The sequence below is a fragment of the Pimephales promelas genome, chromosome 4 (genome assembly GCF_988280905.1).
Source record: "Pimephales promelas chromosome 4, fPimPro1.hap1.1, whole genome shotgun sequence".
NCBI classification, from domain to species: Eukaryota; Metazoa; Chordata; class Actinopteri; order Cypriniformes; family Leuciscidae; genus Pimephales; species Pimephales promelas.
Window position 1 is genome coordinate 9,143,290 of NC_142772.1, and position 9,725 is coordinate 9,153,014.

General features: G+C 36.4%; 1 protein-coding gene across 2 annotated transcripts in view; it reads left to right on the forward strand.

Annotated features, from left to right (window-relative positions):
• The window catches only part of fer (fer tyrosine kinase), a 49,901-nt gene extending 43,310 nt beyond the window's left edge, over positions 1 to 6,591 (forward strand). For both annotated transcript variants that reach the window (XM_039662324.2, XM_039662325.2), the window contains exon 19: positions 1,805 to 6,591. In XM_039662324.2, the coding sequence (XP_039518258.1) occupies positions 1,805 to 1,941 (137 nt within the window). In that variant the 3' untranslated portion in view covers positions 1,942 to 6,591. The remainder of the gene's footprint in view (positions 1 to 1,804) is intronic.
• Positions 6,592 to 9,725: the final 3,134 nt, after the last annotated feature.

The following is a 9,725-nucleotide window of genomic DNA, read 5'->3' on the forward strand; positions in this document are numbered from 1 at the left end:
GATAAAATAAAAGATTATTACATCAATTAAGTATTAAGGGGTTTGATTGATTACATTAAAGCTGTGTTTACGTAAAAATATTTTATCGGATGTGCCTTTTCGTTTTCACGGCGACAGCGTTTTTGGGGCTTAAAAACGCAAAAAAATCGAAACCACCCTCCAGAGTGGTAATCTTAAAAACACTCCACCGCTGGGTTTCCGTGTAAAGGGTAAAAACGCAAAAGTCTGCTTGACGTTGAAGGTTGTACGCAGGCGTTTGGACTTGGTGTTGTTGTGTGGCAGTGCTCCACACTGCCACCTTGCTGGCTGGAGTGCATACTACATCGAATTTCACACACTTTATGCACACCGATTTCCCACCCAAAACGCTCAGCTAAACGCAGAATAAAAAGTGAAAACGCAACGCCACTTTTGCGTTTTCCCTTCAGAATCGTTTTCGTGTTTCATTTTTAATTTAGAAATTTTAAAAGCTTGAATTTTGAAGTAGTTTTAAAGCTTAAAGGTTTTGAAGGCAATACAGTCACAAGGCTAACATGTTTTAGGATGTCTATATCATGATTTAACATATTTATGATGATTTAACATTGCTAACATGATTCTAACATGGTGTAACTTTGCTAACATCTTTTATGTAGCTATCATGATTTATCACGTTGTTGCTAGCATGTTTCCTGCATCAATTAGCACATTCCTAGCATGTTTTCTAAAGAGCTATAAACCATGAACAAACCAATTCAGTTATGAGGGAAACAGCACTACAAACTTGAAATCCTATGAAGCATTGCGAACACCATAATCAGATTAAAAACTACGGAGAAATCTAAAACTACTCATTTACAAAGCTGGTTCTGAGTAGACTGCCCTCAGTTTTCTGATGGTGCCCGAGAGGCGCAGTGTTTACATGTTTCAATTCAATTCAAATTTATTTGAATAGCGCTTTTCACAATACATATTGTTTCAAAACAGCTTTACAGGAAGTGCATTTCATAAATGTACATAGAAAAATACAGTTAGTTAGTTTATGATCTATTAATTTAGGACATAACATATTGCCGGCGTCGGGTCGTCTCTTCACAGACGTTTAGTCATCTCATCGCAGGTGTTGGGGCATCGATTTTCAAAAGACAAGTTGCAGTCTAGTATAAAACCCAGGTTTTTTACTTTTAGGTATTTTTACTGTAGTGGATAAAGTAACAGGACATCCTTCTAAATTAAAATTGTATTGTAAGAGGTTTTGTGGGTAGTCTTTTGGACCAATAAGTTTACATGTTTGAGGAAGATGAACCCATGAATGGCATTCTAGTAGTCAATGAACAATAAACTGGGTTAAGAGAATGTATTTTAACAATCTTTTGTATGCACTTCACCTTTAATTAAATTCTATTTGAACTAATTATTAAAAAAACTTAAATAATATAAAAAGTGTTTCTGAAATAGCTGGACGGTGGATAACTAGAGTGTGAAAGAGTTTGTTTTGTGCATAATGTTATTTCAAACCTGTTATAAAGTCACTGTTAGCCTTTTAGGTAACACTTTTTTTTACATTAACTAAATGTTAATTTAACTATAAATTATGCATAATTACATGCAACGAAACCAAGCCTTATTCCTGACCCTTACCCTATAGTAAGTAGATGCAGTTATTACTTTATTATTATTACTCAGTTTTCCAATGTATAATTGCACTGTAACACGGACGCCTTAACATAAAGTGTAACTGCTTTTTAATAATCTTTCATATCCACTATCAATTATTGATTTATAATCAGCACTGACATAGATGGTTTGTCTGTGTGTAACGTAGGTTACAGGATGTCCTGCCCGCAGAAGTGTCCAGACGAGGTGTACAGGATCATGCAGCGATGTTGGGATTACAAACCTGAGAATCGCCCCAAATTCGCTGACATTCAAAAAGAACTGGCCGCGGTCAAGAAAAAATAGCCTTTAATGAGGAAACGGCTGGAAGGCCAAACTCATACTTCACATCCAGGTGATCCCTAATCTGCAGAGAGAAACACAACAAATGTTTCGCCCACCAAATGACATGCTATTATTGTACTAAAGAGTACTCCGTCACATAATCACTGTGTGAACTGCCTATGCACCAGCTGTTTTGAGCCATTAGCATGGAGAGAGGTCTCAGCTTTGCTCTGATGTCAAAATTATGCAGATATTCCTGTTTTTTTTGTTTTGTTTTGTTTTTGTAACTGAGCAACAGTTAAGCTACGACTGACAGAACGTAAGATTTATGAGGTGTATTCAGTATGCCATTGAGTATTCCTGTGTATGCACCAGTGAAAAAGGCGGGTGGTTCACCTGAAAATGAACATTTTGTTATCATTTTCTTACCTTTATGTCATTCTTTCATCTGTGGGATGCAAAGGAAGATATTTCAGTGTTTTTGTGTCCAATCAGTGAAGGTTGGTGTGGTCCATTGGTGTTTTGGACCCCATTCACTTTCATTATATGTACAAATCAAGTGAAACGTTTTTCAAAATATCTTCTTTCATGTTCCAAAGAGGAAATAAAGTCATGTAGGTTTGGAATGACATGAGGGTGAGAAAATGATGATAGATTTTTCATTTTTGGGGAGCTATCCCTTTAAAATGTGGAGATGAATGTGTGATAAAGGACTGTTTGTCCACCCGATAACACAATATCACTTTTTTTTTTAAGTCCTAAACATGTTTGATGGTCAAACAGGTTTGATTTATATTCAAGCCATTTTAATATTGTCATTTTTATATTTCTAGAGCAATAGGACTTTTTTTTGACAAAAAAAATACAGATGTTTGTCAGTCAAACAAAATAACACGTCACATCCTTAAGACTTTCATTGAGTTACATTCCAATGTTTCAGCACTCATCAAGCAGCGATACCAAATGCATATCTTTACCTAAGTGCAATTTATGATCACATTAGCAAAAATGTCATACTACACTCAGGTGGCCTTAACGTAAAATCGCACGATTCTGCTAGGCTGCTTGAGAGCTGTTAAATGACATGGACACAGCGCCAATCTACAGTTTACAGGCCTTCAGAATCTTTCCAAATACTTCAACCTCTCACCTCGTCGTGGTTCATGAATCATGCCATTTGATGTTTATAGGAGTAATTCTGGAAAACATTTAAATTGTCATCATTTACTCACCCTCATATCATTCCAAACCTGTATTATTTTCGTTTCTTCCAAAGAATACAAAAGGAGAAGTTTAATGCAATGTTCACGCTGCTCTTTTCCATATAGTGAAAGCGAATGGAGGCCGTCAAGCTTCAAAAAGCATCATAAAAGTGGTATATATAACTTTTATGGTAGAATCTAAGCCTTCTGAATTTGTAAATTGCTATTCAACAAAAAAATCTCGCTCAATTCTTATTCACGGTTTGTATATATTCAAATACAGCGTTTAAAGGTGCGAAGCAGCACTTTGATTTAAGTGTTGCCGAAATTCTATTCATTGTCATGTTACAAAAGCGATTATGATACAAGTTTAAATATGTGGAAGCACCAATCGCATTTGAGCGCCACAGCAGAGGGAAGATTTTTTTTATTTGTAGCGATTAACATCTTGCATCTTTAGTCTGTTCAGCCACACAGAATATTATGGAAGCTTGTTTCCGCCTTAGAATGAAAAATATAAAAGGTAATTGTGACTTTTTATATCTTTTTATATTTTTTTTCTCACAATTCCGAGTTTACTTCTCGCAATTCTGACTTTATTTCTCAGAATTGCGAGATATAAAGTCAGAATTGTGTGATATAAAGTCAGAATTGCGAGATATAAAGTCAGAATTGTGAGATATAAAGTCAGAATTGTGTGATATAAAGACAGAATTGTGTGATATAAAGTCGCAATTGTGTGTTATAAAGTCAGAATTGCGAGATATAAAGTCAGAATTGCGAGATAAAAAGTTAGAATTGCGAAATATAAAGTAAAAATTGCTAGATATAAAGTCAGAATTGTGATATAAAGTCGCAATTGCGTGTTATAAAGTCAGAATTGCGAGATATAAAGTTAGAATTGCGAAATAAAAAGTCAGAATTGCGAGATATAAAGTAAGAATTGCTAGATATAAAGTAGCAATTGTGTGTTATAAAGTCAGAATTGTGAGATATAAACTATTCTGAGCGGGAAAAAAGTTGGTCTTTTTTTCCCCCTTAGAATTGGCCTGATAAGTCGCAATTGCGAGTTTATATCTCACAATACTGAGAAAAGATGTCAGAATTTTGACTTATAACCTCGCAATTATGTGTTATAAAGTCAGAATTGCGAGATGTAAACTCGCAATTGTGAGAAAGTCGCACTTCTGTCTTTTTTTCTCAGAATTGCGACTTTATATCACCCATTTATGACTTTTTAACTCGCAATTCTGACTTCATAACACGCAATTCTGACTATATCTCGCAATTCTGAGTTTATATCACGCAATTCTGAATATATCTTGCAATTCTGACTTTATAACATGCAATTCTGACTTTATATCTCGCAATTCTGACTTTATAACATGCAATTCTGACTATATCTCACAATTCTGACTTTATAACTCGCAATTGCGACTTTATATCACGCAATTCTGACTTTTTATCTCGCAATTCTAAGAAATAAAGTCAGAATTGCGAGATATAAACTCACAATTGTGAGAAAAAAAAGTCAGAATTGTGAGATAAAAAGTCTCAATTATTTATTTATTTATTTATTTTTTATTCAGTGGCAGAAACAAGCTTCCATAGAATATAGGGAACAAGTCAAATAGACTATTTTCCAGATACGGCTTTTTTTGCAGCTTGACAGTCCCAGTTCCCATTCACTTTTGTATGGGAGAAAAAAGCAGCTTGCCTCGGACGTTCTTAGAACAAAATGATATGGTTTTGGACAGATGGAAATTAGTAGATGACAATTTAAATTTTTCTGTGAACTATCACTTTAACATTTACAGTGTTGCCATGTGGCATATTAGAAGTCACCAAAACTGATTGTGGTTTGTCCTGTTGGGATCTCTGTTATTGGAACAGTGTTTTTTTGGGGGGGGTTTAACCAGCAACCAAAGCCAGTCACAAGCATGTTTTTTTGTATCTATGGCATTGTCTTGGATTGTGATGTTCTTACTCTTGTGCAACGTGCTATTTTATGATCAGGTTTCCTCATGCAAACATCCCTTGAGTTCTAACAGATATGCATTTACCTCCACAAGTATTACAGGTTTGATTAGACAATGGTGTGTTTTGTATTATTAAGAATTTCCCAGTTTTTTTTTTCTTTTTTCTGCCAATGTACACAAGCTCAACGCGAGCGTCGATGGGGACCGATTCAATGCGTCTTACCAGCAACTGTTTGTTCCCGAGTCACATAAATTTGTGTTTCCATTTCTACAAAAATGGAATAGTGGTTTATTCAAGGTTTACTATCAAATCATTCCTTTTGTATAATGTAAATAATTTTTTGTAGATTCAGTAATGTAATTTTATAGGTGTTTGGTTTTTTTCCACTGCAAAACTGATGTTATTAGAATGTGGATGTCTGTCAGGAATATGCCTCAACTTTCAGTTGGAATAGTAGCGATGAAGATTCAGAATCAATACTGCTCTAATATTTGCACATTTGGAACATGTAAAGAGGGTCCCATAGCATCGACTGTTTATTTGTGTTCCCTCTTCAAGTTGTTGCTATCACTTATGCAGCCAAAAGTCAACGTGTTTGACATGCATGTGCCAATCATGCAGAACTGGTGACATTTTAACCATAAATCTACTGTATAATACAGGTTGGATTCATATCCTTGCATGATCAATTTAAAAAAAGATATTTGGTGTGTGAAGCTGAGCTTACATCAATTAAACTACTGGTGGGTGAGCTCTTTCTTTTTTTTACGTCAAAGCAATTATCCCTATAGTGTGTGTTTTGATTCTTTTTATTTATTTGAAATACTGTAATATTATTCTAGCATTTTAATCTTTTGCTATTTTGTACCATTCACTATAATTCTGTCAGTGTATTAAAGCAAACGCCAGTATTGTGTCTCACATTATATTGAAAATTTGTGTTATTCAGAGACATTAGATTTCTCTCTCCCGTGTCTGACTTGCACATAGTGATCATATAAACTTCCATCAGAAAAAAAAAAATTGCAAGTACTTAAGCAAAGGTTTCTGTTGTCAGTCAGATTGGCATCATCTGCTCTGTGCTGAACTATTTATTCCGTGATGGAACATAATATATATCGATTGCACTTTTGGCCTTTTTGTGCTTTAAAACGATCCCCTTTAATGTAAAACAGCAAATTGTTGTTTCAGGTAACGATCAACTCCAACCTGTCTTGAATTGATCCTTGAACTAAAGTAGAAAAGCAACACTGGACGTTTGATTTTCAAACTATTAACTAATGCTTATAGTGATTTTCACCCCTTCCCACTGAAAGAGGAGATATGGCAAGAGAAATGGTTGACATTTAAAAGCTGAAATACTTTTTTCTGTGTAGTTTTCTTTCATCTGTCTCAGCTCAGAACACCTTTCCGATTGACATTCAACTGTAACAATGTCTCCTCATTGTTTATAATGTACACTTGCAATAAAGTTTTTTGATTCTTTGAACTTGCTGCTTGAAATTAATTATTTAAAGTGAGTGATGTAACTGAATGATTGATTAATGTGTGCACCGGGACGTTTTATGAAAAGAATACATTGCTTAAATGGAAGTGCTTAACCTCATTTTCTAGCAATAATAAAATAATGATCAATAAATAAAACTGATAAGAATGCAATAACTGAAATACAATAGAATAGTTAACAACTTGCAGTCAACTTTATCCCTTGAACTCGAGTCAAAATTACACATTTAAACTTTTTTCTTGTAAAATCCACTCATGAAAATGAATCCCCGCCTCCACTCAATAACACCAGCTCGGACTAGCTGATCAAATCGGTGTTCTCATATTAAACTATGTTATTCCCTTAAATAAGACGAGTTAATGCATACCTCTCTTGTCTCAGTCCGTGCGAGACACTTTGATAGCACTTAACTACCCCAGTTTTATGGGCCAATATTCAGTATGGGCCAATTAGAGAAGCGTCCAAACACCTCCACGTTTTTCCTATTTAACCCTCAGGTGCTCTTCGGTCATTTCTGACAGAAAAATTTTCTGTTTTGAAATTTTAAAAATCACAGCTTCATCGGAATGTTATGAAACTTGGTGACTTTTATGGCATTGGGTATGCGAACACAAAAAAATTGAGGTCATGATCCGAGCAGGCTAAGTGGTCGTAAAAAAAAATAGTCACACTTGTGCTCTTCGGTCAAAAATGACTGACCATAGGAAATGAATGGGAAATTGACAAAAACTTTGAGAATTTTTGTGTGTACAATCTACAAATCGGCCACAATGCAGAAAAAAATTGCTCAGCATTGAAGGGGTGACACTCTAAAATATCAAGAGTGCAAAACAGACATACCCACCCCTACACACACACACTTTTATACACAAAAACACCAATAAATTGTGATTAAAGAAATCTGTGAATATTTAAAAATCACAGCTTCTTCCGAAAATTACGAAACTTGGTGACTTTTATGGCATTGGGTATGTGAACACAAAAAAAATTGAGGTCATGATTCGAGCAATTTAAGTGGTCGTAAAAAATGAGTCACACTTTTGCTCTTCTGTCAAAAATGACTGACTCACAGGAAATGAATGGGAAATTGACAATAAAAATAATAATAATAATTCTCTGAATTTTTGTATGTACAATCAACAAATCTGCAATTCTAAAAATAATTTTAAAAAAAACGTACACTGCAGGAAAGGGGTGACACTCTACAACATCTAGAGTGCAAAACAGACACACCCACCAACACACACACACAAACACACTTTTATATACACACACCAATACATTTTGATTACAAAAAGTATGTTTTGAATTTTTTAAAAAATCACAGCTTCATCGCAATGTTACGAAACTTCGTGACTTTTATGGCAGTATGTATGTGAACACACAAAAAAAATTGAGGTCATGATCTGAGCATGCCAAGAGGTCTTAAAAAAAAAGTCACACTTGTGGTCTTTGGTCAAAAATGACCCCCATAGGAAATGAATGGGAAATTGTAAAAAAAAAAAAAAAAATTGTGAATTTTGAAACGTTGCGCTTTTCTAAGCATGTAAAGTGGGTAACTATATTGTAAGTTGGTTCGGAGTTGGTTCAACTTGCGAACCCGTTCAGTTTGTTATTCCACTGACTAGAGCGCCCAGGGAACGACGTCGTTACGTCACTGTGCACGTCGCTAGAAACGCTTGCAAGTACATTGCTTTGGGATTATCTCTAACTCGTGTACCAAGAAAACTTTAAAAACAATTGAAATATGTAAGTCTTTTAATCTTTTCGTTTGATATGTAATCTTTTCTGATAAGTTATGTACCCCTGTCTTGTGTCTTTTTTCTTTCCATTTATTTGTTCTATATTGTGACAGTTTTCTTCTTTGCTTATGTTTCAAATAAAAAATAAATAAAAACGCGTGCGTGTTTCTGCAGTTTCTCCTGGCTTTGCGATGGTCAGAAAATATGTTTAGAACACATCTAGCCCCCGACGTAAACATGACGTGCCAAAAGAACGGTTCTAGTCCAGCAAAGAGTTGGTGCCGCTCTGGAACCAGTTTTCCCAGCCGCGAATCGGTTCTTTGGCTGTCGAAACACAAAGAACTGGTTCGCGCGCAGGCACCGGCTCCGAACCGGAAAAGGGGTGGAAAAGGGGCTACTGGGAACAGTCCTCACTAGGGTCAATCAAAGAAGTTGAGTCCTCATGCTGTGCATCAGATGCAGAAGCTGGTTTAAAAAAAACAGATGCATGAGTGCTGCCAGCATTGCTTTAGAGCAGTGTTTCCCAACCCTGTTCCTGGCGGCACCACCAACACTGCGTGTTTTCTTTGTCTCCCTAATCAAACACACCCGATTCAACCCATCAGCTCATTAACCCACCTGATTATGAGCTGATTGGTTGAGTCAGGTGTGTTTGATAAGGGAGACAAAGAAAACACGCAGTGTTGGTGTGCCGCCAGGAACAGGGTTGGGAAACACTGCTTTAGAGGTTGCAGAATTGGAAGGTCTGCTTGCCAGTGCTCAGAACATACACCACACACTGCTTACATGGCCGTCTTCTGAAGCTGGCTCAAAAGAAAGCCCGCAAACAGTTTGCTACATTACTGCAACCATGTCTTGTCAGATGAGTCCGAAATTCGCATCCGAAATTTCACACAGAAAAAAAAACAAAAAAAAACGACCTCATGTTATGTCAATCACGCCTGGACACCGTGTCCGAAACGTTCGGAGCTGGTGCTTTGGTGGTCGAAAAACAAAGAACCGATTTGAAACTAGGCTCTGAACCAACACCAGCTCTGCCTTGGTGGAAAAGGGGTGATGGTCTGGGGCTCCACGAGTGCTGCTGGTACTGGGGAGCTGTGCTCCATTGAGGAAAACATGGATTCCAATATGTACTGTGACATTCTGAAGCAGAACATGATGCCAACTGCCTTGGTGAGGAAACTGAAGGTGATGGAGTGGCCAAGTATTTCTCCAGACCTAATAATAATAATAATAAATAATTCATTACATTTATATAGCGCTTTTCTTAGCACTCAAAGCGCTTCACATAGAAGGGGGGAATCTCCTCAACCACCACCAATGGGCAGCATCCACCTGGATGATGCGACGGCAGCCAAATTGCGCCAGAACGCC